At 50.9% G+C, this 16885-nt stretch overlaps 1 protein-coding gene across 1 annotated transcript in view; it reads right to left on the reverse strand.

Moving 5' to 3' along the window:
* Elk3 (ETS transcription factor ELK3) overlaps positions 1-16885 on the reverse strand; it is a 64077-nt gene that overhangs the window by 27076 nt on the left and 20116 nt on the right. The window contains exon 2 of the mRNA XM_026398045.2: positions 10896-11104. Within this exon, the coding sequence (XP_026253830.1) occupies positions 10896-11102 (207 nt within the window). The 5' untranslated portion in view covers positions 11103-11104. The remainder of the gene's footprint in view (positions 1-10895; positions 11105-16885) is intronic.

Raw genomic sequence — 16885 nt, forward strand, 5'->3', positions numbered from 1 at the left:
GGCTTGGTTACAAATTTGTTGGGGGCAGGGTCCCTTTCCACCTGTCCCAGATGGAGGATCTGATGACAGGTGCCTTCTCTCCATCCACCTGAGCTCTTTCTAACCAGGACAGTCTACCCGCCTCTCCCTTCCCAAAGTGAGCTGAATGATGTCCCCACAAACTCATGTCCACCAGAATCTTAGAATGTGACCTTATTGACAAATACAGTCTTTGTGGACACATTGATTAAGGGTGTCAAGTTGGAAGCCCGTGGATTCAGGGTAGGCAGTCAATTCAATGACGAATGTCCTTATAAAAAGAGAGCAGGGAAGGAGACCACAGAAAGACGGAGGCAGAGACTGGAGCTGCTGGGATGAGCAAGGAACATCCTACTGTGGGAGCCGCCAGGGCTGGAAGGGGCCAGAGAACATTCTGGATCCTGCAGAGGGAACTGTGCTCCGTAACTCCCTGACTTCACACTTCTGACCCCCAGAGGCATGGGAGAATAATGTCTGATGTTTCAAGCCACCAAGTCTGTGGTCATCTGTTATGGCAGCCCTAGGGGACTATTACACACCCTTTGTAAAGTCACCTCTGCACAGTGGGACAGGGGAGGCTGAGCCACAGGTACCTGAAGTGTCCCTCCTGCCCTTCCCTTTCCCCTGTGATGCTTTGACACTGTGGTCCTAAGCCCTGGGCCGCCCTTTGTCTAAAGCTCAAGTGTGGAATATGCACCCTCACACCTGCCCACACACTCCGCTTGGAACTTCTAAGCATACAGTGTTGCCAACCAAGGGCTCTAACTGCATCTCCAAATTGGCCAACTCCGCCAGCTCCCGGGGGAGGTTTTTTGGTAGTTTGGGTTAAGATTTCTTTCTTCTTTGGCACTGGTAAGCTGCAGTGTGAACTGTCACACCAAATTCAGCTGGCCTGGGGCTGGGGTGGGAGGGCTCCTCAGCCTTGCTGCCTGAACCACGGTGGTCCCCAAGGTGCTGCAAATGAGAAGAGCCATCTTGCTGGTGTGGCAGGACACCAGACCTGGGAGGCTCAGACTGGACACTGGACTACCTTCCTCTGTGGCAGCACTGACCTTCTCCGGAACTGGCAGCCCCTGTGGGGGGCCTCCGGGGACACAGGTGGCCTGGGAGCATATTCTCATCCTGGCTCTGCCACCTGTTTACTTAAGAATCGCCTCCCGGGCTGGAGACAGTGCTCAGGGTAAAGCCCCGGATTCAATCGCCAGCACCACACACACAAAAAGTAAAGAACAAAAATAAAATGAAATAAAAATGGTCTCCCCTCTAGGGTCCTGGGGTGGTTTCTTGTGTCCTTTCCTGCTCTGACATTTGAGATGACTGTTCCTCTGTGACAGAAGGACAGATGTCTGCTTGCTCCTCACCCATTCTACCTGTATCTGGCCCAGGGAGGTAGACAGAGTGACAGCAGGAGAGGGGAGGGACACAGAGCAGGCAGGTGGTCACTGAGTACAGGCCACCTGGAGAGGAGCAGGCAAGAAAGACAGAGGGATGAGGAGGCCATGCTGGGGGAGGGCAGCTGGGGGACTTCCGAGGCAGTGGGACTGGGGCTGGGTGGGGAAGGGTCTTTGGAGTCTATCTGGGGACCACAGGACCCTGGGGAGGTGCACAAGCAGAAGCCTGCCCAGTGCCGACCTGGCTTTCTTTAGGGTGTTATGGGGCCACCCAGACCAGCACCTCCCATGCTCAGCTGCCTGTGGATCCTGCCAACAGCCCTTCCTCTGTCTTAGTCAAAACATGTGGGAAGGGCGCCTCTTCTTTCTGCCGGCCTTGGGGTAGTACCCAGCAACACGAGGAGTGTAAGATTCCAGTCTGAGCCCTGGGACCTTAACATGGGATCCTGCAGCTTCATAATCCTGAGTGTGGACTCCTAGGCTGCTGGGCACAGTGGCACAGGCCTGTAATCCCAGTGGCTTGAGAGGCTGAGGCAGGAGGTTCACAAGTTCAAGGCTAGCTTCAGCAAATGAGCATGGTCCTAATCAACTTAGTGAGACCCTGTCTCAAAATAAAATATAAAAAGGGGTTGCGACTCCCTGGTAAAGCACCTCTAGGTTTAATTCCCAGTACAAAAAAAAAAAAAAGACTTCGAGGTCGAGGCTGAAAGCTCTGTTGCTGGCCAGCTGCTTCATCATGGATCTGTTATAAACCTCCTGGAGACTCAGTATCCCCAGTCTCTCAAATGGGTCCACTACTGACCATGAGGACAAGTGCATCAGGACTTAGAAAAACGAGTTAATAAATGTAAAAATACCTAGCGCAGTGCCTGACCAAAACCACAGCTCTCCATACACGTGAGCTTCCCTCCTTATGTTACCAATTTGGGGTAGGAACTGAGCGCAGGCAGGAGGTGGGACAAGGCTGCACGGGAGGAGCAGCTGGTAGATGGTGGGTGGCGGGTGGTGTGATGTGAATGTGAGGGTTTCTGTCACTTTGTCTACACAACCCCTCAATTTTCCTGCAGCTAAAAGCCTAGAAGCAGGACCGCTGGTGCTGGCAAACGCAGACTCGGTGTGGGCTTGGGCAACAGCCTGACGCAAGTGGATCTGGCAGGCTGCGCGCGGGAGCTTTGGCAGGAGCCTGCTCATCAATGCGGTGTTGACGGTGCTCCCAAGGCTCCGGCTCATCCTTGTTCCTTAGCAACTGCCCTATTTGGGGGAACTCTGTGTGCCGTGGGGAATCTGGCTTGGAAGCCCAGGCAAGGCAGGAAGCACCCCCAGGTGACATGCAGTGTCTGTCCCCTCCCCCTGTAGCCCAGTCCCCTTATGCCGGCTGCTATATCCCAGGGCAAGGTGACCAGATTGGAAAACCTCCATGAGGCAGCTCAGCCACTCCACAGGTCTCAGGCAGCTTCCTGGCCCAAATGCTGCAGAGAGGCCCTGGCTACCCCTTTGGCCCCCAGACAAAAGCCCAGTTGCCATCTGTTGTCCTCTGAACCATCTGAGCAACGGAAATGGGAAAAAGGGAAAAGAGACACCCAACAGAACACACAGGCTCTCAACACTTGGGCCCATGGCTAGGCACTGAAGGTTCCGTCCATACACAGGACACCACCAATGGAGTCCAGGACAGATGGGTCTTCCGTGGAATTCCACAGCCAACAAAGATGTTCTCGAAAGTTCTGTGATATGAACATTTGCTGGAGTTTTGTTCTTCCTCTGTTGTGACAACGTACCATTTTATCTTCACAAAATTTATTTGGGGGATTTAAGAATCCCACCAGGGCCAGGATTCTTGGCACGGGCAGTGGAACTCGGGACTTGTAATATTAATACTAACGTTCTCCTGCCCTGGGCGCACACCCAGTTTATAATGAATCACCCAATTAAGTTGAGAAGGTGATGCGTTCTTCTTCCAGGAATACGTTGGCAATGACTTTGTCCCCACTGTTGTCCCCTAAACCCCTTCCAATGAAGTAAAGATGACCCAGGACACTGTGAGGCTAAGCGGTGGACAGGGGAGGATTTCTCATTCTATCACCGTAATCATCTGCTGATAAGAAGGGAACTGGCAGAGTGTCCAGCCTCCTCCTGGGATGAGCATTCACTGCCAACAACCAGGACAAATGGTCTGTTGGATGGAACAGGATGAAGGATTGTCTGAGCTTCCAGGTCTTTCTGCAGCCACCTAGAGAGCCTGTGTCTCTGGCCCCTCGTGAACAGAAGACAGCTGCCCACCTCATGTGACGCCAGCCTCCACCATCTTCCTCTCCCCGCAGGGGTTTCTGGAGCAGGGCCCGAGGGCCCTGGCACTGCAGGTGTGGTGGGGCCAGCTCACCCGGTGGGGAGAAACGGGTTCGTAGCCAAAAAGATCAGAACAGTAGGATCTGATGTGAAATGGTCAATGCCAAGAAGAGGAAGAGGAGACGCAGATTTTTATTTCTAAAATGTGTAATCTGATCACGGGGCACTCCCTTGCTTTCACGGCTCCGTCAGATCTCGCCAGAAAGTGTCAACGATAGCATGATGTACCCCGTGTTCCACTCCCCACTCACATTCCAACCTCGTCTCTCCCTGGGTCCCTAAATAAATACTCTGCGCTTGGAAAAGTCACACTCTTTCACACTCCCTGCCTTGGCCCAGGCTGTTCCATTCTGGTATATTCCTTTCCAACTTTTCCCAGCTGGGTAAACTCATTCTCAGGCCTGGAGGCCCAGGCCAAGTGTCCTGACCTCGGGAAGCCCTCCGTCTGCCTTCTCGGCCAATCCCCAGGAAGGCCGAGTTATCATGTCCACAGAAGCACTTCCCATGATTGGGGGGAAATTTTTGGATTTGCACTGTTCTCATCCCCCATCAGCTTCTGAACAACCCCAGGGTGGGGAAGGGTGTTGTCAGAGGAATGGCTGAATGAACGGCAGAGGTAAGGGAAAGGGACCCTGTCAATCAGAGGCAGAAGCCGGCTAAAAGCAACCCAGAACTTCTTTAAGAAGTGCAGAGATGCCGTGAATCCCAGGAGTCCCTCCTGCCCCTTGGATCTGGTGCACAGGTGAGTGGCGGTTGTGAGGGCCAGATACAGGCACGCTCCATCTCACCCTGAGACAAGAGATCCAAAAACTGATCCTGCCCAATGTTGTTAAGCAACAGCAAAAAAAGGAGCTGTTCGCCTGTTCATAAATACAATCTCTGGAAGAGATCCCTAAAATTACATCGGTAAATTCACCTTTCAGAAAACTCCGTTTAAACCTAAGAGGGGAAAAGAACAACCCCACCCCAAACTGCCAACAATCGCCACTACATTAACAAACCCATCTCCTAGGACTTACAGTGACACTGAGGAAAACACGCTGTGCGGTAGGGGGCGACTGTGAGATGCCCTGGCTCAAAGTAAATGCCCTGTGCAGTCTCCACCAGCTCCCGCTTCTGCACCTCCATGTGCAGCCACAGGTGCTTTCTGTGCCTACCTGTGCCTCGGAGCTGGCCAGAGGTCCTTCAGTCCCCAGCCCCCCAGGAGAATACAGCATGCTGCTCCTGGCCTGGGCATCTCTCCTGTCTGCAATGCTAACTGGGTTTGCCCAGCAGCCTTGTCAAAAGCTGCGCTTGGGGAAGGTCATCTTTGGCAGTAAAACCCTGACCCTCTGACCTTCCCTTGTATGTATGTAGGGAGTCCGAGAGATGCAGGTGGAGGAAGGAACTGCAGAAACTGGAACTAAATCTCAGCCACTGCTGACCCAAGATTGGAGCCCACGGGGCCGGCTTCTCCTCCCATTTCAGCTGTCCATTAAAGTCTTTTGCTGTTCCAGATCAGCCCAGTTCCCAAAGACTCCGAATCCCTCCAAGCCACCTGGTTCTTCTCCACCCTGCCTCACTCTGGGGACCTAGTGGTGGCACAGTGTGATTCACCTGCTGTTGAACTATGGCTCCTATCACCAAGTCTACTATTACCCCTGCTGCTGGGTTGAGCTGCTGTTTCTCATGAGGAGCAGCTTTCTTTTAGGATTCGCTGAATCTGAACCCTCATCTGCAAAGCTCTCCTTTTACTATGTAATTCTGAAAATCCAAATAAAAGCCCAGCAGCATCTGAAATGTAGGGACATGTTATAAGTAGAAATGTGTCACCCCTGAAGGTCCTAACTGCCGGTACCTGTGACTGTGGCCCTATTAGAATCTTTGAGTAGAGAGAAGTGATGGGAGGGGAGGGGAGGGGATGGGGGGAATGGAAGGGCAGCAGAATAAAACAGACATTATTATTGCTGTGGGTATATGGGTGACTGCATGAGCAATGTGATTCTGCAACCTGTACACTCAGAAAAATGAGAAATTATATCCCATCTGATTCAAATGTATAATATGTCAACATCATTATACTGTCATATGTAACTGATTAAAACAAATTAAAAAAAATAAAATACAAAAAAGAAACAGGATCTTTGCAGATGTGACCAAGTTAAGTTGATTCATACTGCATTAGGATGGGCCTTCATCCAATGACTGTGTCCTTACAAGGAGAGTCACAGAGACACAGAAGGAGAACACCATGTGTCAACAGAGGAAGAGAGAGTAAGGTGGCTACAAGCCAAGGCATGCCAAAGACTGACGGGCACACAGAAGCAAGGAAGAGGCCAGGAAGGCGCCTCCAGACATTCAGAGCAGCCCAGCCCTGCAGCTGCTGACACCTTGACTTTGGACGTCTAGTCTCTAGAACTGTGGGAGAATTCATTTCTGGTGCCTGAGTCCACCCAGGGCTTGTGGTCATGTTACAACAGCCCCAGCAGCCTAATGCAGCCCAATAATCAAAAGGCAGTGAGGTGTTTTTTTTTTTTTTCCTTAATTGATGCAACTTCTATGACACGAGTGATTTGTACCTGAACAGAACACATCTGCACCTTTGTTCAGCATTTACTGAGCAGCTAATATGTGCCAGAGGTTGTGCAAGGTATCAGGGCAACAAAAGAAGTTCTGCAAGAAGGACACCTGTGTAAACAGATGACTGTGACATAAGGGAGCAGGATTGACAAGCAGGAATGACAACTGGCATGCACTTGGTGTGGCGTGTGGACCTACTGAGTACCTGACCCTGTGCTGAGTACCCTGCACATATCCTCTCTCTTAATCCACAAGCCAGGCAATGAGGGGAGGCGCTGTGATTGCCCCTGCTTCCCCTGGGGGAACTGAGATGGCTGGGCTCTAACTGGGGCACTGAATGCACAGCCCACAGGGGCGCCATGGGGCCCAGGAAGCTGGGAGCTTGCTCCAACTTAGGGTGCCTGGGGAAGTGTCCGAGCTTGATTCAGAGGGCAGGAAGGTCATGCAAATTTGAAAGGGCCTCTGTGGAGCTGTCGCAGCAGTCCAAATAGATAAACAGATCACAGATAGAGAATGGCTGCTGTCCATCGTGAGGCACTAAGGAGCAGGACAGGGCTCCTGACATATCCACAGTGAAGGCAGCCGCCGTTCCCAGGATCTGGCACCCCCACACACATCTGCGTGCCTGTGCAGGAAGGGGGTGTAAAGGTTTTTATTTCCTTCTCTATATTCATTTGAATTTTGCAAATTAGTCATAGAAAATATCACCACCCACATTATTACTCTGGCTCATGCTTTGTCACCCTTACTGTGTCCTGGTCACTGTTCTCATCACTGCATGTGTGTCATTGTGGCTTATCCCCTGCCGCCCCATGGGGTAGACTTCACTGAGGCCCAGAGAGATGGGGAGAACGACCTCCACCAAAGCTGGACTCCACCCCAGACCACCAGCCCTGCGCTGGAAGCACCTCGCTCTAGTGACCCCAGGGTGCTGGTGCCAGTTTTAAAGGAACGATGATGAAAGCACCTGAGCCCAGTGTGACGTCAGGAGCACATACATTATGTCCCTCTGTCTTCAGCTACACATTTGCACTTTTTCCCCCCCTCTGCCCATTTTTAATATTCTGGAATGAGCTAAAAATATAACATATAACATATAAAAATAATGATATCCTCATGCTTGTCTACTCTGGCAGGGAAACTTCCCTATTAGGACAAACCCAGGGGTTGCAGTTTCAGCCAAGAGTGAAAAGATTAGAGCTAGCAAAGGACAGAAAGGGAACTGCCTGCCAGGCTAGGGAGTGACCCCCTGTGTCCCTCGAAGGCTCTGGGAAGAGTGAGGGAGACGGAGGAGAAAGAGGGGGAAGAGGAGAGGGGGGAAGGGGATGAGGGAGAGGAGGAAGAGGGAGGAAACTAGAAGGGAGAAGGAAAGGAGGAGGGAGGGGGAGGAGGGAGGGGGAGGGGGAAGAGGGAGGGGGAAGAGAATGACCACAACACTGACAAGTTGGATCAGTGTTGTGTCCTCAGGGTCAGCCTGAGGACACCAAGGGCACCCACATGGCCCTGAGCTTCACATTCACAAGGACCCTGCACAGACATGTCCCTCAGGTTTGAGGTGCGGCCATTACTGTAGGTCAACAATTGTCAGCCACTGGCAGTTGGATCCAGTTTGGTCAGTTATGCAACGGCTGAAAGTGTTCACCATAAAATGTAAAATAAAGCATCCCTTATGTCGCCTCCCTTTTTCCTTATCTCTCCCTTCCCTCTTTCCTTCTTCCTCCTACCCTCTTTCACTCACCTTCCTTCTTCCCCTTTACCTTCTTCCCTCTTCCTCCTCTTCTTTTTAAACTGTATGAAGAGTCTGCTACAGGGGGGCTGGGGTTGTGGCTCAGCGGTAGAGCGCTTGCCTAGCACCACATACAAATAAATCAATAAAATAAAGGTACTGTGTCCAACTACAGCTAAAAATATATACGTGAATGAAAAGGGTCTGCTATGGCTTGCAGATGGCTTGATGTGTCCCCCAGGAGTCTGTGAGTTGGAAGCTTGGTCCTCAGTGTGGTGATGTTGGGGGCAGGGAACCTTTAAGAACTAGGCCTGAGTGTGAGGTACTAGGTATTGGGAAGGCTGCCCTCAGGGGAGATTAATCCTCTTATGGGACCTCAGTCCTGTGACAGTGGATTGTTATAAAAGAGTGAGACTGACCCCAAATATTTTAGACTTCCTGTCTTATCATGTAATTTCTCCCTCTCACACATGTCATCTTCCATGTTGGGATGCAGCCAAGGGGCCCCTCACCACATCAAGTGCCATGCTCTTGAATCTCTAAAACTATGAACGCAATAACCCTCTTTTCTTTATCTAGCCCCAGGTATTTTGTTATAGCAATACAAAATGGACTAATAAAAGTCTAACTTTCAACCTTACTCATCCCTTGAAAGCCCTTCATGTGGAAGAGTCAAACTGCCATGTGGGCATGCATGTGTACATGTGGGATGTGGAAGGAAAGAAATGGCACATCCTCTTCTGGTGTCCAAGCCTGAGATGACATAATAGGACAACAGGCTTCTCCTGCCCAAAGAAGCTCCTGTGGTCACTGTGAGGTCCAGGCTGCTGCTCAAAGGCTGCTCCAAAGTCACATATTAGGTCCCTGCTTTGCCCCAACAGGAGGGGAAATGGAAAAGACTGGCAAGCAACCCCCAATGTCTGCCCGGGCCCCAAACCTTGGGCTCAACATTCTACACAGCATGTGCTTGGATTTTCCAATACTGGAGTTCTTGACAACAAAGAACAGGTCCTTGTTGTAATTTCTAGGTTCTGATGCCCTTGGGCAGCCTGACTGCCTATCTGGAACTCAGATGTACCAAGGAAGAGAATGGCCCAGAAGGCAGGGTGTGCGCGTGCCTTTGGCTAGGAAACCACGCACACCAGCTGGGCTCAGATCTGGGCTCTGCCACTCACAGGCCGCCTGAGCAGGGGCAGGTCTTTCAATCAAAGCCCCATGTTCTCTCCTGTGCAAGGAGGCGGCCCTGGCAGCATGGGTCTCATGGTTTAAAGCCGACAGGGGTAGGAGGTGCTCAGCACGGAGCCTTGGACGCCTAGTAGAAAGTACCCAATGTACTTGAAGGCTACGGAAAGCACTTTCTCTACAGACATGAAATATCTGCAACGGGGAATCAGGTGCCGTGGAAATGGCAGTGAGCTGTCATGTCCACCAGGAGATCCCTTCCCACTGCAGAGACACCCCTCAGCCCCACTCCAAGCCCCAAAGAGGAAGAGGTGAATGGAGTTGCAGACAGAGGCAGCACTGCTCTCCTTTGACACCTTGAATTAAAACAATGAAAACACCAAGCTTTTAGGCACGGGGCCAGCAGGGAAGCCGGACTGTTTTCCTTCAGGGCGCCCCCGATTCCCAGGGCAAAACTGAGAACCTGGGGGAAATGCAAGGCACCACACCATCTGCCGCTTTCAGACAGTGCAATTAGCAAGAAGTGCTCTTCCCTCTTAGTGGGACTCTGCATTAAGTCAGGGTTAATTAATTGCCACATTAAAGGAAAGCACCTTTAGCATTTCAATGACATAATCATATGCAATTACGATCATATAAAGGCACACTTTATAATTAAAGATGTCTTCACTTCCTGAAATGTGTAATCCTTATGTCTTCAATTCCAAAGAGGTTGGCAGACAGAAGGCACTAAATATAGATCAGGGTCTACTATTTAAATCAGTTTTTAATTCACCTTTCAATAGGAACGGTAAACCAGAACAAAAGCCGACCATTACGATGACTGTAAGTCTTCATGTCTATGAGGCTAAATATTCAGCCACAAAAAGATTTGAATAGAAACGGTCAACAATTACAGGCCTAAAGTGGTTCTCCTAAATGGCGGTAGCTCTGCCCCAGAAGCACTTGAACCACTTGTCCAGGAATGCATTAAAACTCATCCCAACTGTCTCTGGCAATTATGCTGTATTTTCACTTAACCAAGCATTCTGTTTTATCTCTGTGACTCAGAAATGAAAATAGGCTTTCTTGTGATCAGAGAAGCTTCCCATCAAATTGCAAACACCACGCACCAAACACGGTTCAAAATACCCAACCCGGAATGGACAGGTCAGTCTTCACAACCCAACCCGGAATGGACAGGTCAGTCTTCACAACCGGCCTGAGATGGGCACTCTAAGGATCCCTATGTTGTACATGGGGACACTGAGACTACGGAACCTTAAAAATCATGTGTCCATGCCCCGACTGCTCAGGAAAGAAGTTCCTGACCGAACTGCAAACCAGAAGGGAGAAAACAGACTTTCTAGATTTGAACACTCCTTACGTCCCTGGAGCAAGTCAATGTTAGAGAAGCCCCGCAACCTCCTGACTTCTAATTCCTGTGGCTAGTGAGATTCTTCCACCAACTGCAGGTAAAAGACAGAGAGAAAATAAAACCCGACCCACAGTAACCTCCAAAAGGCTCCAGAGAAGGGAGAGAGATCCTCCAACGGGTCTTGTTAGGAACGGCTCTAGGGGCCCCTCTCTCATCTTCTAACTTGATTCATGAAGCACCACTATCTGCTTTCATCCCCGGAATAGGAAGGGGACCCCCTCCCCCCAGGCAGGCTCACGCAAGGTCAAGGGTTTACCTTGTCATAATAGTATCGCAGCGCTCTGCTCAGCTTGTCATAGTTCATGTTTGTCTTGTTTTTGCGGAGTCCCCACAGCTTGGCCACTTCTTCTGCTTTGAGGAGCTTGAATTCACCATCGTTGGAGGTCCAGCAGATCAGATGCTCGTGTTTCTGGTCCAGCAGCAACTGCAACAGGAACTGCCACAGCGTGATTGCACTCTCCATACCTGGGGGGACAGGGGGCCAGGTCAGGGGCCACCCGGCTGGCAGGGGACAGGGGCTGCAGGATGCCCCACCTCCTCCAGTGCGCCTAAGACAAAGCCACCTCCCTTCCACCCCATCGGAACCCCATCGGAACCCCACCTGGAACCCGGTGCTTTCTGGCTGCATTTTAAAAAAAAAAAAAAATTTGTTTGTCCTTTTCATTATCCATGACAGCAGGGATTCCTTTCAATATATTCATACAAACATGGAATATGATCTCTGCATTTTTGTAAGCAACTTCGATCCAGAAGTACAGGGAAACCCTGTGACCCTGGGATTCACTACACATGTCCCAGCAAGGAGCAGTAGGGCACTGGGATTGATACAGAAAAGATGAACGAAATGAGCACATGCGGAATGAGTCTCCAAGGTCTTCCTGACTTAACGCCAGGGCTATTCCTGCCCATACTGCCAAAGCCTTTGTTGGCCAGTCTCTAACCAGTTATGTGCTGAAATGCGGTATATGTGCTAAGTGCATTTATACAGGGGCCTCTAAGCCCTCTGTCACAGCCCTGGGTGTGACTGTCCCCTCCTACAACATGCTGAGCTTCCAGAAGAAGGGACTCTGCACTGCCACTCTGTACTGCTGCCATCTCATAACACAGCGCAAGGCCCGAGCGTAGCCTGTGCCACCAGCAGATGCATAGAACTGAAGAACCAGTCCTGGCCAACGGAAGCCTTCCCCAGGCACTTGTCCCGTTTGCAGGTACACACATGGAGAAGTGCTTTCTCCCACTGGGAGAAGAAACACTAAAAAAAAAAAAAAAAGGCTTTGCTTTGACGATGGAGGAGAGTTTGTAGGTGCTGTTCCTTCTTCCTAAAATGCTGTTCCCTTACTTCAGAGCCTGGTGAGAATCTACTGGTCCATCCCGACCCAGCTCCTGGGGGACCTGCTAGAGTCTCTCAACTTCTGTCCCTGGAGGACATTTGTTATCGATCAGTACTGGTCCTAAAATAATTACGAAAACAACAATAATGACCCATTTGTTTGATCCTTGTTTGCTTAATTAGGAAGTAGGAAATGGCTGGGCTGGCCTCAAGGGCTTCACTATAGGTCGGCTGTCGGGAGTGGATTCACAAGAGCCCCCAGTTTTGATCTGTGCAGGATGGACTGACGTCTCAGCACCGGGCCAAGGAAACCAGGGCAAGACCAGAGGGCAGAAATCTGGCTTCCAGAATGGAAAACGCACCAGAGAGGAGTCAAGCCTGACAGAAATGAGGGATTGTCCTCTACTAAAGTCAGGGGACAGTGAAGTCCTCAGGACAGTCCAGGGGACAGCAACGGGCAGAAGAAAGAAAGATGCATGACTCTGGGAGATCTGGCAGCCAGAAAATGGCCTTGGAAGGGTTGTTTGTTCTAATTAGTTTTTATTGGTGCATTACAGCCATACAGAATAGTGGATTCAGCGGGACATGTTCACACACACACACACACACACACACACACACACTAAAATGTGATCCTCCTGCTGGGCGCAGTGGTGCACACCTATAATCCCAGCAGCTCAGGAGGCTGAGGCAGGAGGACCGAGAGTTCAAAGCCAGCCTCAGCAAAAGAGAGGCACTAAGCAACTCGGAGAGACCCTGTCCCTAAATAAAATACCAAACAGGGCTGGAGATGGGGCTCAGTGGGTGAGTGCCCGTGAGTTCAATCCCTGGTACCAAAAAGAAAGAAAAATGTGGTCCTCCCAGCACGGGAGGGTTACTTGTATCCATCATCAACACCACAACTCCCCACTCATCCGAGACAGTGACGACCATCATCCTTCTCCCTCTGCACAAGGGTGCAACACTAGGGAAGGGAAGCAGATGGAGGACGCGCTCCTAGTACCCCTGGGGCCTTTTCTGTATGGTATTTTTAAGGGAGTTTATTCCTTGATCCAAGTCAACATTCGCCACAATGGTCATTCGGTCCACACGACAGTAATTCATTTCCCTGTTGCTCAGAGCCACCCCCGAGTCCGGTCAGGCCGACTGCTGGGCTCCGCAGCACCTCGTGGGCTCCAGCTCTGAGCGTGGTCCGCCCTGCTGCTGATCTGCAAGGGGGCCACCCGCGTTCTTCGTCGCTGGTACTAAGAATTGCTAACCGTTGCCTTGGCCAAACACTCCAGACTGAGCTTTTAAATACCTTGAAAACTTCAGGGGATGCTCAGAGGAACTCACCTAAAAGCCCATCCCGTGGGCTTGGGATGTGGGGGGAAGGAGGTGCTGGGTGGGAAAGGGGTCGGCCACCAGCCCCCTCTCCACCTTCAACTGACAGGGACCATCAAGTTCCCAGTGGGACAGGAGGCCACAGAAACATTGATGCAAATGTTTGACCCTGTGCTTCCACCTGCCAGGCCTCCCTGGAGCTCTGGGAATTCCTCATGGTGTTCCAACACTGTGGATTAGAGCCTGTAGGGTAGGCCCTTCTCTCCTTCCCAGGGTCAAGCTGCTGCGCAGTACCACACACGACAGTGGACGTGGTACTTTCTTCCCACCATGTTAATACCGGGGCTTGGCCACAGGCCTTGATTTGGCCAATGGACAGTTGGGTATGTGTAGCACCATCCTCATTCGGAGTCAAGGTCTAAAAAGTGTCACATCTACACTTTTCCTCCTGAGTTGTGTGAAGTTGCTGACCCAGAATGAGACCCTGGAGCTGGCCTGAGCTCAACCCAAAGCCTGGAGCCCAGGTTTACCAACTCAGAATGTAAAGCAGTTCCCCTGAGGCTGACTGGTGAGAAAACAAATGCCACCGTAAGCCGATGATTCTCGGGACCATTTGTTACGCGGTACTGTGACAGCCAAAGCTGACTGTTACAACACCCAGCCCATTTGTTCCTCCCTTCACGGGGTGCCACTATCTTCACACTCCTGAGCTCACGAGCGCAAGGCTGCAGTGTGTCCGGACTCGTAAAAGCATGCTACCAGATGTGGGGGCACCAGAGTCGTGTCTCTACTCAGAGGCCCCAAGTGGGCTGAGTGGAAGCCAGGGATGCGAAGGCCACAGCCTGAGGCCAAGACAGAAGGGAAGTGGGGAAGGAAAAAGGAGGCGCCCAAGAGCAGAAGGGGAACGGGCAGAGGAGGGCACGGTGAGCATGAGGACCTCCTGCTTCAGGGGCTCCCTGCCTGGATGAGAGGAAGTGGGCCTAGAAGACTGGGAACCAGGAGTCACAGAGCGGCCCCTGACAACTCTCAGGCCCCAGCAGGGCTCGGGTGGTGGCTGGGTGCCTGGGGACTCATTGGAGGATCATTCAGAGGGGCGGACAGTGAGCGACTCAGTCCACCGGAGGTGACTCAGGGAACAGGCCCCAAGTGTCTGCCGCGGCCTGCCCAGTACAAGGGCCTGTTCTGCTCCGGAGCTGTCTTCAGCCTCTCCTCAACCCTCCTCAGTGAGTCACTTAAAGCTCCTCTATGGGAAATCCTGCCATGCATTACTCAGAGACCCATCTCAGGCGGTCCCCTTGAGCTGATAATCCTATCTGCAAAGATGAGGCACTCCTTCCTGCTCCCAGCAGAAGGCATTCTGGGAGGGAGGCCAGGCTGGCCCTGGGCAGCTCTGCCCCTACACCTCCCTGGCCAGAGCCATCTGTGTGATTAAAGATGGGTGCTAGGGGGGCGGGGCACAGTGGGCAGCAGGCCACCAGCTGACCACAGGGCTCCTGTCCTCTCCCTTTGAGGGAACAGACTGTGTTTCTTTGACATCTAGTTCCACTGTTGATTCTAATGATGATGAAACTGAGTTTCATAATTTACTGTTGTTTTCACACATAATCACACGTTCTGTTCTATCACACCTCTGCCAGCTGTGAATTTTGCCCTCTGGGTTGTTGGAAAAGAAAAAAAAGTTTCAACACTGTGACTGGGGAGGATGCCCTTCTTCTCCGGTGAACACGGTCCACGTGAGCAGATCCATCTGAAAGAAATGATGTATCTCCTAAATGAATTCCTCAACACCTATAGTCCTGAAGATACCTTAACACACTAATACAATAAAGTCGCCTTTATTCTGAAAGCCACTAGAAAGGAATGTACTTCAGACCACCTCCTGTGGCGCCAATGAATAAAATGTCCAAGAAAGCTGTTGAACTTGAGACTTACATGTGACACATGATTATGTCAATGGAGGCCTGAAGTTAAGAGATGTCATGAGCTTAGATTCATTTAGTTCACTGTCAACAAAGCCCAGCTTAAAATCTATAAAACATATGAAAGAAATGCTACAAGGCTTTAAAAAATGTTTCCCAGATAATTTTCTTTTGGTCTTTAAATTAACATGTATTAACTCACACATTAATGGGGTTCAGCGTCTCAACACATGCATACGGCACACAGCGATCAACGGGGTAACTGGCATTTCCCTCTCATCTCGGTTTATGGTGGGAGCATTGGAGCACCTCACATAGGTCTTCATAAAATACACCCTAGGTTGTTGTGAGTGACAGTCAGCTTTGGGCTGTAGAGCCCCCAAATTTATTCCCTCCCTCCATCCGTGTTTCGGCCCCCACCTCATCCAGCCTTTTTCCCACACCCCTAGCCTTCCCTTCCCAATCTTGCCTTCTACATCCAGGTCAAGATTTCTTCATTTCTACATTTGCCCAAATGAACTCTTTTTTCCTAATTAGAAAATGTTTTTCTTTCCCTTCCTCTGTCCAGACCTGATTTTGAATGCAGGAAATTTTATCAAGTTTTTTTTTTTTTTTTTTTTTTTTTTTTTTAGGTACCAGGGATTGAACTCAGGGGCACTCAGCCACTGAGCCACATCCCCAGCCCTATTTTGTATTTTATTTAGAGACAGGGTCTCACTGAGTTGCTTAGCGCCTTGCCCTTGCTGAGGCTGGCTTTGAACTCTCGATCCTCCTGCCTCAGCCTCCCCAGCCACTGGATGGCAGATGTGTGCTACGGCGCCCGGCATTGCCATTCTTTATGGAAAATCGAGCACGGCACTTTCCTATGAGGGAGCATCAGTCCACTTTAAAAGGCACATGGCTCCTACAGGAAGAGAAGCCCCTTCTTTTCTGACTTCCTCTGGCCTCACCTCCACCTGTTCCTGCGGGGCCTTTCTATCTCTAGATGGCCTCTTGCCATTTCTACTGGAGCTGACCACAGATGACCGGCACAGCAGTTGGCGTGGACCCCTCTCCACTCCCACTCTCCAAAGAGCAAGGCTGCTGCTCTCAGCCCCCACCCCCACCCCCGCTCCTTCTCCTTGCTATTGGTCAGCTCTTCGTCACTATGACGAATACCTGAGAAAAACGACTTAGAGGAGGAAAGATTTCCCTGGGCTCATGGTTTCAGAGGTTTTCCGCTGCTTCCCAGGCAGAGAGACAAAGAGAAAGGGGGGAGGTGCAGAGGGGCAGGCCAGTGACAAGAGAGAGTTCCCAAGGGCATGTCCCCAGTGACCTACTCTACCCAGCCATTCCCACTGACCAGTAGTTTCCACCAGCTCCATTCAGCCTTCAGAGTCCTCCGACTGTCACTTCCCCAGCTTGGTGGAGGACACTGGCTTGTCCAGTGCTGGACAGAAAATGGAGAAACAGGAACCTTTACACCCTGTGGGTGGGAATGTAAATGAGCACAACCACTACGGGAAGCCCATGGAGGATCCTCAAAAAACTAAAAATAGAACTATCATACAACCCAGCAATCCCACCGCTGGGTACAAACTCAAAGGAAATGAAATCAGTGTGTCAAAAGGACATCTGTCCTTGCCGGTTTATTGCAGCACTATTCACAACAGCCCAAGATCTACAATCTCCCTA

Source organism: Urocitellus parryii, chromosome 5 (assembly GCF_045843805.1).
Source record: "Urocitellus parryii isolate mUroPar1 chromosome 5, mUroPar1.hap1, whole genome shotgun sequence".
In the NCBI taxonomy this organism is placed as follows: Eukaryota; Metazoa; Chordata; class Mammalia; order Rodentia; family Sciuridae; genus Urocitellus; species Urocitellus parryii.